Here is a 25821-nt window from a genome sequence, read left to right as displayed (position 1 = left end):
TATGACAAATATCATCCTATTGGGTTCTAAAACTGTACAACTATTGCACTTATGATGATGCGCCATCTTGTCACCATGCACTGAGTGCAGAATGCATGTGACATTCCCTCCTGATTAGCTTGGCGGTAGGTTCATGGCTTCCAAGTAAGCCGCCAATAACTGGAGGTAGGTTCATGGCTTCCAAGTAGCCCGCCAATAACTGGGGGTACTCCTGGAAGAACTCATCCTCGAGCCATACGGCTTCGTGGGTGCCTCGATCTCGCAATTTCGTATAGAACTGACGAATCCGTCGACCGGAACCATGCTTCCATCGATGAAGAAGGATCTGCTCAGGCTCAATCACTTCTGCCTCGTCTACAACGTCTGGCTGCTGTTCATCTGAAATATCAAACACTTCTGGACCAACATATGGTTTTAGCCAAGAAACATGGAAAACATCATCCATTGTCCAACTCGCAGGCAACTTTAACTTCATGGAGACATCACTTAACTTCTTAACTATTGGAAAAGGGCCAAAACTATGGAATGAAAGCTTGGGACAATGTTTTCCCACTTGTTTCAATCTTTGTTTCGTGATGCACTGAGAGACCCAATCCCCTTCCTTGAAGTGGATATCTCCTTTAAACTTACATGCTTGTCTGTAAACTGAATGATAGCCAGGCTCAAAATTGAAGGCCAAAGTGGGTTGAGTACCAAACTCTGCGGAATCGACATATTGATCTTCTAAGTCTTTTCCAGAGATGTTGAGAATGGTAGACTCCTGACTGGTCGGGATGCTGGTCTTTCTACTAAGAACATCTGCTACTAGGTTATGCTGACCAGGGATGTACTTAATCATTCCTCCAACTTGTTGGAAGAGCTGACCCTGTCTAGTGTGTCGAGCACTCCACTGGGCACTTGGCATCGTCGGGAGCCACTTAAGTGCTTGGTGGTCTATGGTGACTGTGAAAATGTGTCCATAAGGAACATGTTTCAAATGTTTGAGAACTGACTGCTCTTCTAGCTTGCCCTTGAAAGTCTTGGAAAGACAAGAGGGAAACTTGCTAGGAGGTTCTGCTAACTGTGGGGTATTGGGTGGGAGATCAAGAATAACAAGGTCTCCTTCAGGGGAGACGTCTTCTGGCTGATGAGTACTCTCTCCTGTAGACATGATGCTGAAGTTGGTGGTCGTGCCAGAACGCAATCTAACCATCCAAGGATGCCCCCATGCTAGGATACGGTGTGTGTGGACAATCTGAATCTGATACCAATGTGATATGCAGCGGAAGTCTTTGTATTGGAAGATCCTATCACACAAATGCTCACACCGTCTTCTGTATCCTGAGTTTCGTGAGTTTAGCAATCCATTTCAATACTTCAAACTTTAAAGAGATATGAGAGAGAGATATGAGAACTGTACACCAGATTGGGTCCCGAATTACCCACTGAAGGGTCCCCCTGTCCCGATAACGAGATAGTATTTGCTTGATTTCTTTAGAGAGAATGACTGTGGACGGTAGATAAGCCAAACGCAAGATCTCGGAGGATCGGAGATTGGCTGAACTGTACACGGCTGTAGCAACACCTCGATGACCTGATCTCGAGCCTATGCACTCTTCCCAAGGGCATGAGGAAGGGCTGCACACCAGAGGCTGAGAAAAGGAGATGGTGGACTGTTCTAAGCTATGTTAGAATGCTGAAAATGCTTATGAATGCTGTGTTACCTTCACGAGATGACTGCTACATGTATGGATGATGCACAGAAGGCTGGATTCTGATGCAAACTGATGATTCAGGGCTGAGAACTGCTGTAGACAGAAACGCAGACCTACAGGGATGCTGCTGGTCTGAGAACGCAGGTATGTTGATGCTGACAGAAAACGCAGGCTGCTGCTGTACGGCTGGACAGAAAACGCAGATATGCTGCTGTACGGCTGGACAGAAACGCAGATATGCTGCTGCTGAATTCTGGCGTTGAACTGAGGCTGGGCTGTATGCTGAATCAGGGACTGAAGTGATGCTGAATGCAGGCGCCTATGGCTGACTGAAGCAAAGGTTCTGAAACTGCCCTTTCTTGCCCTTGTCAAATATGCCCAATTGCAAATATAAGTTCAGAATCTTATTGGCATATTGTAGGAATGGTTGCACATTTTGACGCGCTCCCTAAGCTCATCTTTGAGTCATAATTACCTGCATTCGCGAATGCACCTTCATGCAGACGTTTGCAAACGTTTGAAGCATGGTTGCGAATGCGTGGCCTTTGCAAACGTGGATTTTTTTTCCCATTAAAAATTTTGGCCGGGCCAAAATTTGGCCGTTTTTGCGTTTTTTTCAACGTTTTGTGTTATATATTGCGTGCGACGACTTCATGGGCACTGGGCAGCGTCTCGCGAGTGGGCAACGGGCTGAGCAGTGACTCGTGAGCATGAGCTTGCGGGTTGAGCCGGCTGAGCAGTGAGCATTGAAGGGCCAAGGCTGTGCAGTGTGGAGTGCAGGTTGACTCCTAAGCACTGAGGGCTGTAGCTTGTGGGCAGAGGCCAGTGGGCATTGGGCATTGCGCATTGGCAAAGTGTAATACAATTAGCACAGGGCTTGAGGTACTGAAAATTACATTGTAATGCAATTAGCAAATTGTAAATTGCAAATTGTAATTTGTAATACATAAAATGTGTTTTTAAAAAAGGCCCAAATTTGACAAAGCACCTGCACATTGCAAGTGCTCTGTCAAATTTGGGCCTTTTTTTTAAAACACATTTTATAGGCTGAGTAATGAATGTGTTGAAAAAAAGGCCCAAATTTGACAGAGCACGTGCAATGTGCAGGTGCTCTTTCAAATTTGGGCCTTTTTTTTAACACATTTTTCCCCAAATTTGGGCCTTTTTGCAATGCTGAAAATTGAAACCTCTTGTTTGCCATTTGGTTGTTCAGGAATCAAATCCTATCACCCAGCTTCAAGAATGGGGAAAAAATCTGGTCCTGAGTGGGAGTTTGTCACTCGTTTGGAGCAGAAAGGGAGGGGATTGTATCATTGCAAATGTAAATATTGTCCCCACAAGTGAATTGGAGGGCCTTTGCGCATACGTGCTCACATCTTGAACATTGTGGGCAATGGTGTTGATAAATGTGCACATGCTCCAAAAAATGTGAAAGATGTATGCAGAAGGTTACATGTGGGAGCACTACCTCTAGGTGGGGATTGTCAAATCCCCACGGATCCCCTCGTGATCGATCTTGGTTCGAAACTCGAATCCTGCAAACAAACGAACAAACAAACAAGCAAGGGGGTGCAGGCCTGACTCACCTCCCAACCATGACAGCCGTGGGCGAGCCCACAGTCTTGGCTGTCCCCACCGAGCCACGAGCTGAGCTAACTAGGATGACATACCGACCAATCTCCTCCTCGCGACGTCCCATACCGCCACGAAGCTGTCCTCGCGGGCCTCGAGACTGCTGCCGGCCTCGGTTGCATAAAGCAGGTGCACGTCTGCACTAGATCCAAGCTCCAAGACCATAGAGCTCTCACAAACTCGCGAGACTCTCTATATCCCAATAACTAACCTTGGCCACCCTTTTATAGGCTCTTGGCCGGTCATCGGGCGTCCACACTTGGCCGCCCGCCCGTCCATACTTGGGTGCCGTCCGTTAGTATTTCGCTCGTCAATCAGCCTGCCTAGTTCCAAGCTTCCCCAAGTCTCGAAACTAGTCTTGCGTGCGTGTAGCACACGGTAGATACACACTGTGCACATGGCATACTCCCCTTCCTCTAAGAGCTCACTCCTGAGCTCACTAAAAAGCCAGGGTAATCTCTCTGAAGAGAAGTCAATGTCTCCCATGTAGCGTCCTCCTCAACACGATCCTTCCACTTGATCTTGTATTCCGTGATAAGCGTATGACGTAATCTTCGTTCACGAAATCCGAGAATCTTTTCAGGTTCGTGCGGAACAAATGTCATGTCCTGGACATCTATGATTTCTTGAGGAGTAACTAACTGATCTGCTCCAACCAGTACTTCCTTAAGTCTACTGACATGAAATACAAGATGAACTTTCACATGAGAAGGCAAATCCAATTCATATGCAACTGGTCCACAGTATCTAGGGGATAATTTCGGAGATCGACCTGTCCGTAAAGTCTCGGAATCTTTCGGAACTCGCAAATACACCATCGTTCCTTCAGAGAACTCTCTCGGTGAACGATGTCTATTAGAATAAAACCTGTCTCGGTCTTGGGCACTTCTAATAGATTCCTTTGCAACTTGTAACATTTCCTGCATATTTTGCAAAGGAAATTACGTGCTGCATCATGCTGAAGTCCTAAGAATCCTACAGTAACAGGTGATCTTGGTTGAAAACCATACATAAGCATGAAAGGACTAAACCCTGTACTCGTATGCTTAGTACTGTTATATGCAAATTCTAACATAGGAAGATAATCCTCCCATGAACTCTGTCTTTTGGATACATATGCTCGAAGCATATCCTCCAAAATTTGATTCACTCTTTCAGTCTGGCCATCAGATTGAGGATGATCTAAGGAACTCAAATTCAAAGTTGTTTTCAACTTCTCAAAAACAAGTTTCCAAAAATCACTCGTAAACTTAGAGTCCCTATCACTGACTATGTCCTGCGGTAAACCGTACAGTCTAAACAATTGCTCGATAAACTGCCAAGCTAATTGCGTAGCTGTAATAGTCTTCCGGGTCGGTAAAAATCTAGCCATTTTTGTCAAGCGATCTACCACAACCCAAATAGAATCGTGGCCTTGATGTGTTCTTGGCAATCCGGTAATAAAATCCATGGAAATACTTTCCCATTTATTACCTGGGATTTGCAAAGGATGCAACAACCCAGCCTGTCTAAAGCGTTCAGCTTTATTTGCCTGACAAATCTGACACTTGAGAACATAATCTTCTACATACCCTTTCATCTTCGGCCAATAAAAAGTGTGCTTCACTAATGATAGCGTCTTGTGTACCCCAGGATGTCCAGCAGAAGGGACGTCGTGATACTCCTTAAGAATCTTGGACCTAATGTCCGGGGTCTCTGTGGTACACAAATTTTGTCATTACGGAATAGCAAACCATTCCAAATCATCCATTGGCCTCCTGCACCCTGAATGGTAGACTACTCAGTCATCGAGTCTTGGTCAATCAATGAGCTCCCGTCCTAGATCTTCTGCCAAAATGGACCAAAATAACTATCAGTCCTGCAAAGCCCTATCAATGACTGAAATAAGTCAGTAGAAATCTCGGTGAACGACAAAGTATTTACCTCTCTAATCCAACTAAGCGCATCTGCAATACTATTCATGGATCCTTTCCGATAACGGATCTCAAAATCAAAATCTTGCATTAACTCTGTCCAACGAGCTTTCCTGCCTCTCAAATCATCCGCATCACACAAATACTTGATTGACTGATGATCAGTCAATACCACAAACTTGGAGCCATATAAATAATGTCTCCAAACCTTGAGAGCATGAATCATAGCATAAAGCTCCTTCTCAAGGGTTGGCCAACGAGATTGAGTGTCGTCTAGCTTTTTACTTTCAAAAGCAACCGGTCTACCATCTTGAAATAAAGCAACCCCGATAGCATAGTCACTGGCATCAGTTTCAAGAACATAAGGCCGACTAGGATCAGGCAATGCTAAGATAGATGCTACCTTGACTTTATCTTTCAAAAGTCTGAAGGCCATATCCAAATCGTTATTCCAAGTGATAGGCTGATTTGACTTACGTCCACGACCTTTCAATAAGTCGATCATCGGTAGTGTGAGCTGAGAGTACTCCCGTACAGATTTCCGAAGAAAAACAACAAAACCGAGAAAAGAACGAAGTTGTTTCACTGTTCGTGGTATAGGCCAGTCCAAAACCTTCTGAACTCGGTCATAGTCAATGCTCAATCCATCTCTAGTGATCTTGTGTCCCAAGTAAATGATGTCGCTCATAAAGAACTCACATTTACTTAACTTCGCATAGAGTCGATTCTGTCTTAAAATAGCCAAGACAATCGTGAGGTGTCTGACATGATCCTCAAGAGTACGGCTATATATCAAAATATCATCCAGGAACACCACCATAAATTTTTCCAAATGTTCACGAAAAAGATCGTTCATCATTTGCTAGAAAGTGACTGGAGCATTGGTTAACCCAAAAGGTAATACGAGAAACTCGTAATGGCCATACCTAGTCCGAAAGGCGGTTCTTTCGACATGCCTTTCATGAATACGTATCTGGTGATAGCCAGTACGTAGATCTATCTTCGTGAAATATTTCGCTCCTGCTAACCGGTCAATCAGGTCATCTGATCTAGGGAGAGGATAACAGTTCTTAATGGTCAGCTTGTTCAATCTCTTGTAATCTATACACATTCTCCAAGTATTGTCCTTCTTTCTCCTAAGCAACACAGGTGCACCCCAAGGTGATTTACTTGGACGGATCTGGCCCATCCTCCAATAATCTTCGAGTTGTTTAGCCAACTCATCTTCCTCAGCTTGGCTCATCCTATAAGGTGGAATACTGACAAAATGAGCTCATTATCTCGCAAAAGTTGCAAGACTTTCTCCACATCTTTCTCATGCTGCTCTGCAGTGGCTGAGAAGACTAGTATGTCATCAAGGAATATGAAAACACACTTCCCAATGAGAACTGCGAAAATCCTAGACATCATTTTGTTGAAGGTTGCGAGTGCATTTGTAAGCCCAAAAGGCATGACTACGAACTCGTAATGACCACGCTCTGTCTAGAAGTTATTTTTGGAATGTCACCTTCGAAATTGCAGACATGATGGTAACCACTTTTGAGGTCGATCTTAGTGAAAAACTTAGCATCGTCTAAACGCTCCAAAATGTACTCAATCCTTGACATAGGAAACTTTTTCTTAATGGTGAGTTTATTTAATGCCCTGTAATCTACACAAAGGCGTGTAGACTTGTCCTTCTTTTGGACAAATAGGATGGGTGCAGCAAATGGTGAGGAAGAAGGCCGAATAAATCTGGCTCGGAGCAGCTCAGATAACTGTTTTTCTAACTCGCCCTCTAAAGTCTTGGAAAGACGATAGGGAAACCTGCTAGGAGGATCCGATCCAGGGATCAAATCAATGTGATGGTCCTCAAGACGAGAGGGTGGGAGACTGGGCGAGAGATCGTCCCTGAGCATAATGTCTTGATGTATGGACAAGAGGTCTGCTAACTCAGGGACTGAAGATGAGATGGATGCTACCGATGAGATGGATGTTGTTTGAGCACGAACGTAAAGTAGTGCTCCTTCTGCTCCCTTGCGGATACCTCGTCGGGCCTGGAGATGCGAAATCAATGGGATACCAAGAATGCTTCTATCCCCACGAATCATGACAAGCTCAGGAAAACCTTTACAGATAGTAAAAGTGTCATGTCCCCAATCGGGAATAGGCTCATACTGACAGAATCACTGAATTCCTAAGATCATGTCACACCCCAACAGAGGCAAGACAATGAAATCTCGTTAAAATGAGGCCTTTTGAACATCAAAGGCAAATTGCTATGCCTTCAGAGAAATGTGGGTGCAGAGACCAAGTGTAAACCCGTCCACATCCAGATGATATGGGACTAATGTGCAACTCATTTTGTTAGCCAACTGGGGAGAGATGGCGTCCTTAGAACTACCCATATCAAAAAGAACTACAAACTGTTGGCCCTGGGCAGAGCCATAAGCTCGGATGAGGCTTTTCTGTGCAGCATCGCTCTCACCCTCCTGCTTAGCATCAAATACCAGGGATGGCATAGGATGCATAGAAGGTAAAAGTTGAACCGTATTGGTGGTAGTAGACGGGACTAGAGAAGCTGGGGATGCTATGGCAACTGTGGGCAAAAGGGGCTTTAGGGGCTTGTTCCGCTTGCCATTTGTGGTAATCCTTCTTACCATGCCCTATGATGTGACAGAAAAAACATCTGTTTTCTGACTAATACTTCTCTTGCTCCTCTGGAGGAAGATAACCTCCAATAATGCCTACTTTAGCCTTTTTATCGAGGGTTTTCTTAGGCTTAGATTCTTTATCTTTCTTACCCCCTGAACTGGAGCTATTACTGCCGTCCTTCTTAACATCTTTAGAAGATGCATTACCTTTCCCTGACTGTGCAATGGATTGCTACTGCTGGGGTTTGGCATTCATCTTCATTTCTTCATTCTGAGCGAGAGTCAAAGCCTGGTCATATGTACTGGATTCAAAGTTGCGAACTGTGAACCGAATGTTAAGATCCAATCTACGAATGAATTGCTCCATCTTGGCCTGCGCAGATAGCTCTAACTACTGTGCTACAGTAATAACCTTGCCGAAAAACTGAAGCACTGGGGATCCATTTTGTCTGAGTCCATAGAACTCATCTACCAGACCACTCATGTACTGAGAGGAATCTGGTCTTCAGGTCATGGACAAATGTATCCCAACTAAAAGCTGTGACACCTGTGGTCTGGTCTGTATAAAGATTAGACCAATGCTACCACCAAGTGACTGCCTTACCAGTGAGATGGCGAGCCGCTACGTGGACTCTATCCTAACGATCTGTGATCCTAGCTAATGAAAAATGAGCAGTAAATTGATTAATAAACTGATTAACTGCTAAATGATCACACTTACCATCATACTTACTGAAATTTGGTTGATTGCGAATGACGGTAGTTGATGTTGCGGACTACTAGCTGGTGGCACCTGAGGCGGGGGATGCTAAAGAGAGGTGCTAGTATCTAATAAGATGAATGGCCTCCTTTTCCCTTTGGTGTACTGTTTGGGACTGTTCTAGACTGAGTATGAATGCTACGTTTTACCTTCACCAAGTGGCTGGAGCAAAACGATAAATAGATGAATGCTAAAAATTGTATGGATGCAAAAAACGCAAACTGTATGGATGCAAAAAACGCAAGGCTGAATGCTGGTTGAATGCTGAAACTACTGCGTTCTGCTGCTGCAGGGGCTGAATGCTCATGCGTTGATGCACCTATTGCTGTAGAAGGAAAACGCTGAGAGAAGATGGCTGAAACTGCAATCGCTTATGCTCCTAGTGCTGAGGATGACAAGCGCTTGAATGCTCCTTTGCTAAATGTAATGAATGAGTGGTTGAATATGCTAATGATCTATTTATATGGACACAAGGAGCCAATCGGCTAGCTACTGAGCTGGCCAACTGTTCATGTCCACCATAAATACATAAATGATGTGAAAAATGCTAAAAATGATGAGAAAATTATCCCAAAAAAATCCTAGTAAATATCCTGATAAATATTAGATGATATCTAGGGTGTTTGCCATGGTCTAGATGCAATGGATGAATGATGTGCAATGTGCAGAATGCTTTCTGATGCAAACCCTAAGGTTTCTACTGACTGTATATGCATGAATGCGTCTCTTTAAGTGGGTTAAGGGACTTAGACTGACTGACTGACTTGCTATGGCTGAGAATGACCTACGTAGCTCGTGCCTGACTTAACCTGGACTGAGGATTACAATGGGATCACAACGTACGACAAATATCATCCTGAATGGTACTAATATTGTTACAATGTTACACTGATGATGATGAGCCAGTTTGTCACCATGCACTACAGTGCAGAGTGCATGTGACAATAGGTATCATCGTCTATGCTAGCCACAAGTCTGCGTCGCCCAATCAATCGATAAAGCCCAAGATTTCATCAATGTGTACCCCAAAAAGTGTTGAAGAGAGTGGGCAACCCTATTTGACCCCAATAGTGCTATTGATCTCTCTGAAAAGGCCCCCTAGTGCCCCAACCTTGCAGATCACAAATTCTTAAAGTGCCATGACACCCCAAATCATCTCAAGTGGGAGTACCAAAAACACAAAAGAGGTAACTTTGGCTTACATCAATGTAAAAAGCTTATCTCAAAGAAAATACCATGTTTGCCGAGATGTAAGTAGCTTCAACGAATTTGGAGTGTGACAGTAGATTTTATGCGAGAGTTGTGTCTATGGAGAAAAAGTTGGATTTTAGTGAGACCCTCTAGTGGGCAGAGTTTGGTAAAGCCAAGAGTTCAAGAGAACTGCCTTCTCTCGTGTACAAGAGTTCCAATAACCAAAATGGTTCTAAGTCCTGACTTTGAAATTTTTGGAATTAGTAGCCTCCACAGTAAATGTTTGGTGTATGAAAGTTCACCATACAAAGTAGATCTTACCTTAGTGGTTATACATAAGAGTTAACTTCTATATGTAGAGTATGGATCTGTTCGTATTATTGGGTTGTGAACCCACGTTTTGGATATTATTATTTGCATAAGGAGAAAGAGTAGAATCTAAATGGATTACTTTGGGAATGCAGGATGATCGAGGAATTCTGCCTTTCAGTCAAGATATAACTTGGAAGAATACTAATTCTTTAGGTTACTTTAATAGAATATTCATATTCATTATTGAATTTGTTTACATCTCACAAGCAACAACAGTAGGTGGAGCCTGGAACCCCTCACTACTAAAGGCCCCATCCCCGCCTTTAGACTCTCGTAAGTCCCCACCCTGTCTCTCTCTCTCTCACACACACATCATTCATACACATTTTTCAGAATAGCACGCACATACTCATATAAGTCAAAATGGGGCAGGTCTTTCTCCAGAGATTCCTGTCTTGGTCGAAAAAGGACACATATTTGCTGCACAAATATAGCATCAACAGGGTTATGTGAACTGACCAGTACAGCAAACAAGCTCCGACTGCAAGGAGGGCATTGCGTTGGGCTTTGAATACCTGCAGGAATGTCAAAAATAAAATCCGATCACAGCAGAAAAACCGAAAAAGAAGAAGGGTTCCAAAAAAGGACTCAGGGAACTTACAGATCTCTCGTATCGGTCCCGCTCAAGCACAGTGCAGACTTCGGAGCTGCACTTCAAGCGATGTTCGTTTTTCCAATAGATGTCTGCAGAACAGGGTGGCACTTAGGGTTAGGATTAGGATGGATTGGGGTTGATTTTGAGTTAAGTTTTGCTTACCGAGGAGTTGGAAGGCTGCGAAAGGAAGAATGCCGAGGGCGGGCTGAAGAAGCGAGGCAACCAGGGCTACCAGGCGCCGGCGTAGGGGGGCAGGGTAGGGCGCAGTCAGCAGAAGCGCCAGCACAGCCTCCGCCGTGGCCACCACGCCCAACATTACCCACTGCAAAGCCATGACTCTCTCTCCGTCTCCTGAAAACTTCAAAGTTCACACTATTATGTGTGCATACAATAAGACGCGTGTCAATGTTGCTTTGTCTTCACATAAAGCTTCCCAACAAAAAATACTTTCTTTCTTTTTTAATGCAAAGAAATTTATATTAAGTATCAAAATAGATACAGCACCCTAAGGTGAACACTGGAGCTTATGGTAGTACAAGACCTTCTACCCCTTACTCTCCCTATGGAGCTATTGGATGCAAGGGCAGGATGAACCCTGCCATATATCAAGTGTGGCAAACACTGAGAGGCTTGATACTAAGCAGGATATGGGAATCTAGGAATGCTATACTACACAGGGGACAAAAAATACTTTCCTAAGCGTAAACCCAAGCTTGAAAAAATACATCTTCATTTCAAATTTCAAAAATCTTTTAACTGGTCCCTCTTGTTTGGCCATGTGGAGAGGGAGTAAGTTGTGTATAATAACAAGTAGATTATACACATATACTACCCTAATGTAAAGAAAAACAAGTTGCAAGATGCCATTTGCAAAGGTGTTCTAGTAGTATAATCTTCTCCACTTGAAAATTTTAACTCAATTGTTTGGTTGAATCAACATATTCCTTGCATATTGTAACAATCTAATCTGATTTTGAAGCTTTGACTTGATATTTTCATTCGAGATGTGTGTGTGTGTGTGTGTGTGTGTGTGTGTGTGTGTGTGTGTGTGTGTGTGTGTGTGTGTGTGTGTGAGAGAGAGAGAGAGTAATGAGAGGTAATCATGTGTGTGTGTGTGTGTGTGTTTGTTTACCTATAGTTCCTTAAGCGACTTACCACTTCCATGTATGGTGAGCTAGGTAGACTGTTAAGGAACAAAGGCACTAAAAAACATTTACTAGGGTAGCGTCAATATTATAGATCCCAACTAACGTCCCAATAAATCGTGAAGCTTTAGCAAGGAGCTAACTAAAGCATTATTCACCATGCAAGACCCACAAATGATCTTCACCAAGGATTGACAATGAGAAATTAATCTTTGCAAGCCACCCTAGAATGCTACATTGCACAGTATACAAAAAGCAACATCAGATGAATTGCATCATGGTAAATTCTATAGTTCAGCTTGGTTTAGGTGAAATGGACAAGTCAACACTGAGCAAAAGGAGTTGTCAAACATGCAAGCTTTATGTGAATTTAGTAAACGAGATTAAACATTGAAGAGAGCAAAGTGAACCAAAGGAGTAGGTAGCCAACTCACAAGATATATCTTACCCAATGCTAGAGAAAAACGTTTTCCTCAGCCAATGAGAAAAAAGACAAGTTGGAGTTTCCCTTATTCAAAATCTCATTATTAACCGATTTTTATAACTACAAACCTATAAATTTTATCGATCTGTGTAATGACAAGAGCAAATTCAATCGGTTTATTTGAAATTTAATTGGTGCAAAATACACTAAAGGATGGTTTTTTTCTAGCACTAATCTCACCTACACCCCACTTCAAAAGAGACAAATTGTAAAACATTGTATGTTAAAAACAATACATAAATAGCAACACCATGATATAAATGAAATAAATGTCAAGAAATCATTCATTGTTATATCAAAGGAGGATGTTGACTAATTCATTTGATAAGCATCAAAAAACTTAACAATCTCCTTCAAAATGACACGACCAATAAAGTATATATTCCCTAAATAAGTTAATAACCACACTATTGTTCTGATTAATTAACTTGGGATATCGATAACCTTTTTAAAAATTCCCAAGTTCAATTTAAAGATTTAATTTTAGTAATATAAGTAATATTATGTGCATTATGATCTTCTTTATATAGTAAGTTTGTTACACATGGGAGCATTTTCCCTCTCATGCACATCTTTCTCTCTCTCATGCACATCTTCAGTAATATTATGTGCATTGTGATCTTCTTTATATAGTAAGTTTCTTACATGGGAGTGTATTCTCTCTCTCGTGCACATCTTTCTCTCTTTCTCTATATATAAATACCTCTCTCTCCATCTCCATGGCAATATGTTGCGCAACTTATAACTTGTGCATGGTAGGTTTTGAATATAGTCTTAAGATCCCTCTCTCTCTCTCTCTCTCTCTCTCTCTCTCTCTCTCTCTCTCTCTCTCTCTCTCTCACACACACACACACACACACACAGTACACACACACACAGAGTACACACACTATTTGCTGCTATGTTGCTATAAAGATTAACTGTGCTTTTGTAAGCTGAGAGGTGACCCAAGAGCTACATGTTGTTATGATCTTGTTTTCTTGTTGAGATAGTAGTTCTCTCTTTTTCTTTATTTGAGGATTGATGTAGCACTTCTCTCGCTCATCCTTCTTTTGTAAGGCACTTTGCCATCATAACTTTCTATGACAAAAACATATCTTTCGTAAGACAGCACTAGAACATATAAAGCGGCCTTACTTTATAATGCCAAATGGGGGAAGTCCTACTCTATAAGGCGATTTGCCATCTTAACTTTCTATGACAAAAACGTATCTTTTGCAAGACGGCACTAGAACATATAAAACGGCCTTACTCTATGCTTAACACTAAATGGGGGAAGTCTCAAACTTCATGTATGTACTTTCTTAGGCTCATATGTACCATGAACCATTTTTTAAGTTATGGCCGACCAAGTGTGAACACTAGTAGCTACTTGTATATACCATGGAGTATTTTTTACTATGGCCGACCAAGTGTAAACACTAGTAGCCACTTGTTTATAAGACATTTTTTACAATAAATAATGGATCATTGTGTGAGCTCTCTGCCCTCTTCTCCCTGCTCTCTTTTTCTTAATGGATGCATGCTTAGGTAGGCTGGATTACAAGCCCTCTCTTGCATAAGTTCCCCCTCTCACATTGCCTCTATGAGTAAGAACCACCGTGAAGGAAACCCTCTTCTCATCTTCATCAAGGCAATTGAAGCTCCTCCTCGACACCCCATTGCTACATGCAACTCTTACTTGTGACTATGGAGTGAAGATTCGTGCAAGTGGCTAGCATCAGGAATTATGTTTTGTAGTTCTTCGGTAAAGTCCCCAAGGACACATGTTTCGACAAAGGCACGGTAAGCTCTTGAACTAAACACCTATGAAGCCACTTGTAGGGGAAGAGCCCTAAGGTTTAGCCTCAAGTCCAATCTCCATTCTAAGGCTACAGGGATTACTCATCAATAGCCTTGGAATGTCACCCCACTATTGGGGACTAGCCCCACGGCTTAGCCTCAAGTCCAATCTCCATGCAAAGGGCTACTGGGATTACCCAATATTTCATTACGTCGATTAGGAGGTCACACTCCAAATGGTGTATGAGATTGGAGCTTTGATGTGTTTTCATTCTTGTTTTCAAGTTTTTTGCTTTGATTTATGTTTGGAGTTGCAATTTTTCATGATTTAGAGTATTTAGGCAAGGTTTTGGATTGGTTATAGAGATCTCTAATTTTAAGCTTGTGTTTTTTGTTGATTTGATTGCATAGGCACTACAAGGTTTCTACAAACAGTGTGAAAAGTGATGATTTGGGACTGTTTTTACCCAAACATTAGTTTTTACAAAGTAGTAGGTGCAAATTTGGTGTGCAAACAATTTGTGCACATATGTTGCACGTGTTAGGATGTACGTGTATGAGATTGGTTCACATATAGTGGCATTATAACAAGTTTATGGTATGGATTGTTAGAGTTTACAAGTTAAGTGAAGAAGTTAAAAGTTCTTAGTTGCTACAAGTAAAGATTTCTAATAGCCGCAGATTATGAGCAAGAAGGTGGATAAGAATAAATTCCAGGCATGGAAATTTAGGATGCCCAATTTCCTTATGGTAAAAGGATATTGGGAGTTCATAATAGGTGATGAAAAGGAGCCAGAGATTAATGAAGAAAATTCGACCCCAAAGCAGGTGCATGCATATAAAGCATGGCATGAAAGAGCCATAAAGGTGTTATATTGGTTGTCTGTCAGTGTGGCAGATTCTGTGATTGTGCATATACAAATGCGTAAGAAGACTTGGGACACCTTGGAGAAGATGTATAGTACAAACACATTAGGACACCTTGGAGAAGATGTATAGTATAACACCTAAGCTCGAAAGATGTACAATATAAACACCTAAGCTCGAATGATGCAACTAAAGTAGGAGACGCATCATGAGTGCATAATGTGACCAGAGGGAAGCTAAGTATAAATGACTACTTGGTGAAGATCAAAGGGCTTTCAAATACCCTTGCTTATATTGGATGATGATGATATAGTGTCATAACCTTGAATGGTCTTGGCAAAGAATACATCCAGTTTCGGACCTCCATTATAGTTTGAGAGAATTTATTGATTTTTAAGAACTGATTGTGGATGAATATTAGGGGATGAATATTTCTTAATTTTAAAGAACTGATTACTGTGATGAATATTAGGGGATGATTTTCAAGAACTAATTGCATATGAATATTAGGGGAGGTTCATTTGGAAATACATGTGAACATGCCTTTTATGAAGATATAGGTAGAGGTAGAGGCACGTTGTCATCTAGCGGACAAGGTGGTGATTGTTTTAGAAATCAAAACTAGCACGTCAGTAATAATAACAAGAAAATCAATCTCATATAGGTGAAAGAGGCCACTCTAGAGGTAGGGGGAGCCAGAGGGTCCGAGGTGATTGGCAAAGAAATTAAAGTAGGAATAGCATGGAGTGCTATTACTATGGCAACTAGGACACATTGCAGAGGATTGTTATAAAAAGTAGAGGGATATCCCAATCATGATAAGTGGTTTAGAGATATACAAAAAATAGAAAAACTAGGTTATGTAAAAACATTTGATGATGATAATACTACATACCCTATTACGTATGTTGGTAAAGTGTCATTGTCTATGCAAGATGGCAAAATAAAGTACTTGTCACGTGTACCTCATGTTCCAAATATTACAAAGAACCTGGTTTTTATTTGAGCAAGGTCTATAAGTGAGGTTCAGCCCTTAAGGGTATTTTGTGAAAGACTTCAAAAATCAATGCCGCTTGGTTATAAAATTGCAAAGGGTAACAGAAATGGGAGGATGTTTACTTTGGATGTTAACATGCCTAGGACAGGTGTCATTACAGATATTAACATGTGGCACAAGCTCATTTTGGCCATGTGAATATACAGTGGGTTAAAGTTTATGTAGAGCCGAAACATTATTGTAGGTTTGCTGAAGTTTAAGGTTGATGACATGCATAAAGTATGTGAAGCATGCCAGCTTGGTAAAAGAAGGCCAAACATGCTTTCTCGCATGTTAAAAAGCATGTCAATACAAGGCCATTGGGTGTTATACATTCAGATGCACAACCAAAATTGAAATAATTACAAGTTACAAGTATTAGATGATTACTAGATAGGTTTGATTGTAGGTTTCTCCCTCTCATTAGATTCTTCTCCATTTGCCTTTTATGAGAGAGAACCACTGCAAAGACTATCTCCTTCTTACCTCCATGTAGGTGAAGGAAGCTTTACCTTAAACCCCTTAGTAGAAAAAGAGCATTCTAGTATGACAACAAAGCGAGGACATGATGGAGAAGCTAACATACCCACACTTGAAGTTACATTTATGGCTCTAAAATAAAGTATCAAATAGCACTTTATTCAGCAAGGGAAATGTAAGCTCTTGACTTGAACATATTTAGCATTGTTAATGGGGAAAAGTCTAGGGGTTAGCTCCATTCTTCCATCCATTCCAATCTATTAGGATATTGCCTGATGTTTATCAAGAAGTCACACTCCAAAAAACATATGGTTTTGGAACTTTGGATGTGTTGAGTTTTTGTTTTTGTTCTTTTTTTGGAAGCTTGTTTGTATTAGGGTATTCTAGTTGAAAGGAAGACCCTAGATTCTTCATGATTTGTATGATTTTGAAGCCCACGAGCCTTATATTTCATTGTATTGAATCAAGAAATAGCTTAGCACCTGTGATTAGGAGCGGAATCCACTCTAAAAAACATAAACTTTGAGCTCCATAAGGTGTGGCTTAGAGTACAAAAGTTATTTTTTGTTCATGTATTTTAATTTTTTTCATGCATTGTTGAAATTAGCAGCATAGACAATGAAAAATCAACCATAAATAATCAAAAAATAATTGTGATTAGGAGTGGAATCCACTCTGAAAAACACAAGCTTTGAGCTCCATAAGGTGTGGCTTAGAGTACAAAAGTTAAATTTTGTTCGTGTATTTTATATTTTTTCATGCATTGTTGAAATCAGTAGCATAGACAATGAAAAATCAACCAAAAATAATCAAAAAATACTGAATCACTTGTATAAACATTTTACAGTAGGATTAAGAACCTACCATCGATCAAGTCCAAAAAAGCATCAAAAACTCCATAAACAGGCCAAACCACCTCTCAGGTAGGAGAGGTGGTTCCACATTGACATGCAAAAAATTTGTCAGCGTGAGCTATAACTAAGGTGAAGTGTGAGCATGAGCTAGAATAGACATGAGTGTGAACTAGAATAGACATGAGCGTGAGCTATAACAAACGTGAGCATGGGCTATAACAGATGTGAGATGTAGTCAATAAGGACGTGAGTGTGAGTGAACCTAATACTATACCAGCTCATTAAACTTGCCTTGAAGACTTGTAAAGACACACCTAATATCATAGTCAATATTATGAACCTAATATTGTACCAGCCAATTAAACTTGCCTTGAAGACTTGTAAAGGCATACCTAATATTGTAGTCAATAAGGACGTGAGTGTGAGTGAACCTAATATTGTACCATCTAATTAAACTTAACTTGAAGACTTGTAAAGGCACACCTATCCATGTCCTATCAAGATTTTTTTGGTCATTTAATTGAATAATTATTGCTTACTAATTGCTCACGCCAGCCCTAATTGAGGCGCAAGCACACACTACTTGAAATCCATGCCCAATTGTGCCTATTTCTTAAAAGAAAAAAATTAGTGGATCTATTTTCCATGAATCTAACTAGACCATGGACCTATTTTCCATGAGTCTAACCAAACATGAGACACGAGTCCACAAAAAGTGAGAGATGTGAGATGTGAGCAGTGAGTCTAGCTTTACCAAATCAACATGAGCCATTTCATAAAATATGTGAGAAATGAGCCTCCATAAGCCCTGAAATGTGAGATGTGAGATGTGAGATGTGAGCCATGAGTCTACCTCACGACTTCTTACAAACATGAGATGTAAGTCATTTCATAAAAATTGTGAAACAAGAGATGTGAGATGTGTCGTGAGCCATGAGTCTAGCTCACGACTTCTTACAGACATGAGATGTAAGTCATTTCAAAATTTTTTTGATGTGCACCAGCTACTAACGGTGAGATGTGAGCCCATAACTTCACGTGAGATAAGCTCCAAATTACCATTTCATAAAAAACCATGAAAAGTGAGTCTCTGTGATCCCAACTAATTGTGAACGTGAGATGTGAGATGTGAGTCAAGACATAAGATGTAAGTAATTTTATATAAAATGCATGATGTGAACCAGCTAACTGTGAGATGTGAGCCCACAGCTTTGTGTGAGACAAGTTACTCTAAATTTGCTGCCCACGAGTAGACATAAGTAGTGAGGCATGAGACGTTAACCCACCATTAGACGTGAGCAATGAGGCATACATGAGACATAAGTGAACCAAGTGTGACATGAGTTAACTTAAAAAAAAAGATTTAAAAAACCCAAAAAAAATTCAAACGAAAAAAACTTATTTTTTGTAACTTAGGTAGTATACATGACTAAAACCATTTAGACCTATACACTAGAGATCAATTGATCGATTCCCCACAAAGAAACCGTTTGATGCAAACTCGGTCCAGACTAAGTGTTTGAAATGATAGTCATGTATATCAAATCATACCTCTTCAAATCCACCCAGCCTTTGGTACCAAAAAAACAACCTGGCACATTACAGAGTGCTCCCCTATTTAAGAAGGCAACACTCCTTCAGATTGAGTGTGTCTTTTGAGGGAGCTTGGTGGAGGGAGATTTTACTAGCAACTCTTCTCTCTTAAAAATGTGGATATTCTCTCTCCAGACCCTCCACCACTACCTCCAACCCAACCCACCACTATCTTCCTACAACCTCCACCACCACCACTCAGCCCAACCCTCCCCTCTAGCCCAGTTTAGCTCCTCCTTTCTCTGTCTGTCTGTATGTCTATCTGTCTCTCTCTCCCTCCCAATCTCCCACCCTCTTCCCTCCCTATCCCTCTCCCACCCTCTTCCCCCTCTCATTCTTTCTCCCTTGTCCACCCTCTTCCCCCTCTCATTCTTTCTCCCTTGTCCACCCTCCCTCTCACTCTTTGTCCTTCCGTCTCTACTTCCCTCTAACTGTCTCCCAACCTCTTGCCTTTCTCTCTTCCCCTCTCTCTCTCTCCTTCTCCCACCCTCTCTTGCTCTCTCCCTGTCCCTCCCTATGCATCATCTCTCCTTTCCTCTTCTCTCTATCTCTCCCTCTCCATATGCATAATCTCTACTTTCCTCTCTCTCTCTCTCTCTCTCTCTCTCCCCCCCTATGTATAATCTCTCCTCTCCTCTTCCCTCTGTCTCTCCCTCTCCCTGTGCATAATCTCTCCTCCTCCCCCCCCTCTCTCTCTCTCCCTCTTACTCTTTCTCCCTCTATCTCTCTCCCACCCTCCCTCTCAATCTCTCTTCTTCCCTCTATCTCTCTCCCACCCTCCCTCTCAATTGCTCTTCTTCCCTCTCTCTCTCTCTCTCTCTCTCTCTCTCTCTCTCCCCTAGCGTCATCCCTTTCTCCCCCTCTCCCTCTCCCTCATCCCTCTCCTTCTCCCACCCTCATCCCTCTTTCCTCCTCCCAACGTCGTCCTTTCTTTCTCCCTCTCTCTCCCCTTCTCCCACCCTCTTCCCTCTCTCCTTCTTTGCCCTCTCCCTCTCTCTCCCCTTCTCCCACCCTCTTCTCTCTCTCCTTCTTTGTCCTATCCCTCACTCTTTTTCTCTCTCTCCCCCACTCCCACTTGATTTTTTGAAATAAAGAGATTCCCTCCCCCCTCCATCAAGAGAGAGAGGAGCAAAGAGAGTGGGAGAGAGAGGGAAAGAGAGGCATGGCATAATTATTTGAGAGGAAGAGGGAGGGAGAGAGTGGGAGCAACAGTGAGAGGGAGTAAGAGAGAGAACAATATGACAACATTACATCCTCAGGATAAAAAATACTAATTTCAATTACAAATAAAACCAAGCTCATTCACAACTCTTCTAAATACAACTCTTCTATCATAACTGTTGTTCACTACCATTGAGAGTTCTATGGGCGTCGCTTATCCGCTGGGGTAAAGGCACAGAGTAAGCGAACGGTGTTCATTCCCTTTTGCACTTCCTCTAAGAAGAGACGCTTGGACGCATCATCAAATAAAACCATGGGCTCACCATATAATAATTTATTCCACCACTTTGGTCTGTTTTGGAGAAATATCATCATCACTAAGAAATGGTAAGGATGTGAGAGCTTTCCATGATTGTGCACCATCTACGGTCTTGTTTTTGACCTCCACATTGGTGGCCTCCCTAGCAATACGTGCAACAACAACTTCAATGCTAATTTTTGATAAGGCTATCACAAAAAATATGAAGGAGGGTTTTGGGGTGGTGTGCTTTACTAAGAATGCTAAGCTAAATGGTGGTTAACAAAGTTGTATAGAGGCTATTTGTGTATTTATAGTAGTGGGAGAGGTGTACTCTTCCTTTGTACCAAACAAAAAAAATACCTTTTTTAAAATAATAATGTCAATAATAAAGGCATCTTCCCTCAAAATCCTACACCCCAATAATTGAAAAGATGCAAGGGAGAAGAGAGCTTGAGCTCTTGCAAGCACACACACACTCACAAAACCCTAAAAGAGAACACACAAGGTGAGAGGCTGAAAATCTTCTTCTTTTTCACACAACACTCAACACACCATATACAAAGATAAGAGTAGACACTATATGAAAAGATAAGAGTAGACACCATATACAAAGATAAGAGTAGACACTATATGAAAAGATACTCAACCAAATATATACTAAGGTTCTCTATAATGTGAACCCAACTAAATGAGCTGGCACTATAACTATGCTAGTCTCTAGAATGGCTGTCACACAACATGTCATCCCACTAGCCGCATATCACCCATGATCTCACCAACCATGCTAGTGGTGTAAGTGTGGGGCCTATCCCCCAGGCGGGTCATCAGTGTCCACCGCCTCACTAGATGAGCTCGATATCTCAACACTCCCCCTCGAGCTTAACTCCATCTCATGTACACCAAGCGAAGCCCTAAATTTGCGGAGCTTCTCTGTACCCAATGCTTTGGTGAAGATGTCAGCGATGACTGATCCTGTGTGCTGACATAAACAAGGTCAATATCTCTTGCCAAAACCTTCTTTCTGACAAAATGGTAGTGGACCTCTATATGCTTCGTGCGAGCATGAAAAACTGGGTTCCTGGCCAACTGTATACTGCTAATGTTGTCACAGAAAATGACAACTTGTCTGTCCACCGATAGACCCAAATCTGCAAGTAGCTTTCTCTATACCCAATGCTTTGGTGAAGATGTCAGCGACCTGATCCTGTGTGCTGACATAAACAAGGTCAATGTCTCTTGCCAAAACCTTCTTTCTGACAAAATGGTAGTGGACCTCTATATGCTTTGTGCGAGCATGAAAAATTGGGTTCCTGGCCAACTGTATACTGCTAATGTTGTCACAGAAAATGATAACTTGTCTGTCACTCACCGATAGACCCAAATCTGCAAGTAGCTTTCTCAACCAAGCTACCGCACATGTTGCCATAGCAGCATCTCTATACTCGGCCTTTGTACTAGATAGAGCAACCGTAGGCTGCTTCTTGCTGCTCCAAGTCATAGCAGCACTCCCCAAAGAAAACATGAAGCCACTAGTAGATCTTCTATCTGAGATACTACCAGCCCAATCAGCATCTATTTATCCATGTACACATAGCTCTGTCCTAGCTTCATAAAATAGTCCACAATGCAAAGTAGACCTCACATACCTCAGTATGCGTCTCAATGCATCCAAATGCAAAGTAGACCTCACATATCTCAGTATGCGTCTCAATGCATCCAAATGCGGCTTCTGAGGAACCTGCATAAACTGACTCACTAACCCAACAGCATAGCTCAAATTTGGCCTAGTGATCGTCATGTAGATCAAGCTTCCTACTATGCGGCTACACATAGTAGGATCCTCCAAAATCTCTCCTGAATCTGCACTCAACTTGCCATTCTGATCCAATGGCACTGAGATAGGCTTACAGCCTGTCATACCATACTTGGACAACATGTCCAAGCCATACTGTCTCTGCAATAATCCAATACCATGTGGTGACCTAATCACCTCAATGCCCAAGAAATATCTGAGCTCCCCCAGATCCTTCATCTCAAACTTCTGTCTAAGCAAGATCTTTACATCAAAGATCTCTGCATCATGGTCCCCCGTAATGATCAGGTCATCTACATAGATGACAACAAGCACAACCCCTCTATCACTGTGTCTCACATAGAGCGAGAAATCTGCATTGGCTACATGAAAGCCAATAGTGACAAGATATTCAGAAATCTTATCAGACCATGCTCTTGGTGCTTGTTTTAAGCCTTACAAGGCTTTCTTCAACTTGCAAACATGCTCGGGGTGACTCACATCCTCATAACCAGGTGGCTGCAACATATATACATCTTCCTCCAAATCCCCATGCAAGAATGCATTCTTTATATCCATCTGATGTAAAGACCATTGCTTTGACGTAGCCACTACTATCACAACTCTCAATGTTGCCATCTTGGCAACTGGGCTCAAAGTTTCCTCATAATCAATGCCATATGTCTGCGCATATCCTTTAGCTACCAATCTAGCCTTGTACCTGCTTATGCTTCCATCACTGTTATGTTTTACTTTGTACACCCACTTGCATCCAATGAATTTCTTGCCTTCAGGTAATTGCACTAAATCCCAAGTCTCATTTCCATATAGTGCATCCATCTCCTCATCCATAGCTTTCTCCCAACACACATTTCCAACAGCCTCATCAATGCATGTGGGCTCTACAACTTGTATAACTTTTGCCATGTATGCATAGTGATGTGCCACATAACCATCATAGGTAAACCTCTGCATAGGATTCTTCACTCTCCTAGATCTTCTCGCAGCTTTGCATTTATGGCTTCCATAGCCTTCTTTACACCAGGTGTTCTCATAGCTGGTATCCCAAGATCCTCATCAAGGCTCATCTCTGAGCCACTAGACTCTCCCCATCAACATGAGAATGCCCTACAGAAATGTCAGGCATACTGAGGGGCTCAACCACTTTCTCTTTGCCTTTATGTGATGTACTAATCACATTTGTAGTACTAGTATTATGACGCAGCCTACCACTCCATGGTCTATCAGCTGAACCACTAGATGAGGAATCTCCTGGTCCACTCAAAAACTGTGATTGCTGACTTGCATTCTGTACAACCATATTTCCACTCACATCATCCCCAACAACAGCTTCTTTTTCAGTAGCATACCAGCTGATCATCTCATAAAAAACAACATCCCTGCTTACCCTCAACTCACGTGTAGCAGGGTTATAACACTTGTATCCCTTTTTCTCAAGGGAATACCCAATAAACACATTTTTTAGCTTTTGGATCCAACTTAGTTCTCAGCTCATCTGGCACATGCACATATGCAATGCATCCAAAGACTTTCAGATGAGACAAATCAGGTTTTCTGCCAGTAAACCTCTCCTCTGGAGTTACATCATGTATGGCTGCAGTTGGAGTCATGTGCTGTAAACTGTTGTAGAAACAGCCTCAGCCCAATAGCTATGCGGCATATTCTTCTCTCCCATCAATGCCAGCACAATAATCTCAGCAATGTGCCTATTTTTCTGCTCAACAACTCCATTTTGCTGCGGAGTGTATCTGCATGTAAACTGTCTCTAAATACCATTCTTCTCTATAAAATTTCAGAGAACTCATTGGAGAAGTACTCTCCCCCTCCATCTGACCTTAGGCACTTTACATGTTTCCATGTTTGCTTTTCAACCATAACTCTGAAATTTTGAAAATGAGTGAACACCTCACTCTTCTTCTTCATGAAGTATACCCACACTTTCCTTGTGTGGTCATCAATAAATGTCACATAATACTTACAGCCTCCCATAGACATGGTCTTCGTAGGACCCCATACATCTGAATGCACAACATCTAGTGCATTTCTGCTCACATTTTTGTCACATGGAAATACATGCTTTGTTTGCTTTCCAAATTGGCATGCTTCATATATTTTTTTGCATACCTTCAACTTTAAACTTTGGCAGCCCTGTCACAATTCCTTTAGTCTGCATAGACTTCATTCTCTACCTTCAACTTTAAACTTTGGCAGCCCTGTCACAATTCCTTTAGTCTGCATAGACTTCATTCACATGTCCAATTCTTTTATACCAAATGTCTGTGTTTGCAACAATTCTTGAACCATTTGCAAACATCGCAGCACTCACTTCAGGCATGTTTACATTCAATGTAAACATTCTGCCCACTCTGTTGCCTTTTGCAACAACTAACCTGCACTTGTCTTTAAAGTCTTTAACGTAACAACCATCAGGGTTAAATCGAACCTGCAAAACCTACTCAATCATCTGGCCAACTAAAACCAGATCTTTATTATGTTCGAAACATGAAGTACATCTGCAAGGTACTTCACTTTGCCATCCTGCATAGACAATGGCACATCTCCAACATGGGTAATGTGATGAGCAGTGTCATTCCCTGTTTCCATAAAACCTAGTCTTTCAAGGTTTTTCATCTCCTTGAACCATTCCCCCCATGACTTGTCATGTGGTTCGAAGCACCTAAATCAATGTACCATACATCATTTTTATGTGCTGCTTCAACATTTTCAAACATGGCATTAACGACATGCTGCATAACAAACAACCTTTCATTGTCCTCATTGTTTCTACTCGAGGATGCATAGTTGTTTTGCTGCAATTTCTCATTTTGCATGTCAACCTGCTTCTTATAACAATCTACCTGCACATGTCCAGGCTTATCACAATAAAAGCATCCACGTGTATCATTATACTGCCTTTGCCAATTTCCATGACCTCTTTGACTCCCCATGAATTGGCCTCTTTCACCTGCGTGTTGTTGTTGTTACTGCTGGCCATAATTCTGATTACCTATTCGGCCACCTACTTGGTCGCGTCCACGGCCTCCTCTACCTCGTCCTCTTCCTAAACTTGTGTAGAAGGCCTGTTGCTCTGAATTGTTTTTATTTTATGAAGACTGTTGGTCTTCACCCAAGCTCTTCTCTTCTATAATCAACATAGACACCAAATCTGTGAAATTGAGAATGTTTTCCCGAGTCTGAATAGACGTCTTGAACACCTTGTACCGTGGCTCGAGACCACGTAGACACACTTCCACCTTATCATCATCATCTACTGAAACGCCAAGATTCCACAATACCCTTGATCTTCAATGCATAGTCATTCACATAGACATACTCTTTTTCTCCACAGTATGAAGTTCATTCTTCAATTGTATCTTTCGTGCCTTGGTATTCATTTCATAGAGTTTTACCAAGATGTCCCACACCTCCTTGGGGGACTTGGCATCCTGTATGTGCCCAATCATGGTGTCCTGTATACTGATAGAGAGCCAATACATAACTTTTCTGGCTCCTTG

General features: G+C 41.7%; 1 protein-coding gene across 1 annotated transcript in view; it reads right to left on the bottom strand.

Moving 5' to 3' along the window:
* LOC147629899 (uncharacterized) overlaps window positions 1–11182 on the bottom strand; it is a 37173-nt gene extending 25991 nt beyond the window's left edge. The window contains exons 1-3 of the mRNA XM_086811411.1: window positions 10953–11182; window positions 10797–10879; window positions 10655–10710 (exon numbers count right to left, since the gene is read on the bottom strand). Of these exons, the coding sequence (XP_086667537.1) occupies window positions 10655–10710; window positions 10797–10879; window positions 10953–11124 (311 nt within the window). The 5' untranslated portion in view covers window positions 11125–11182. The remainder of the gene's footprint in view (window positions 1–10654; window positions 10711–10796; window positions 10880–10952) is intronic.
* Window positions 11183–25821: the final 14639 nt, after the last annotated feature.

Source organism: Cibotium barometz, chromosome 17, assembly GCF_041138505.1.
Source record: "Cibotium barometz isolate CiBa-2024 chromosome 17, ASM4113850v1, whole genome shotgun sequence".
NCBI lineage: Eukaryota > Viridiplantae > Streptophyta > Polypodiopsida > Cyatheales > Cibotiaceae > Cibotium > Cibotium barometz.
Note: the sequence above shows the minus strand (reverse complement) of the source record. Positions and strands in the feature narration are given on the sequence as shown.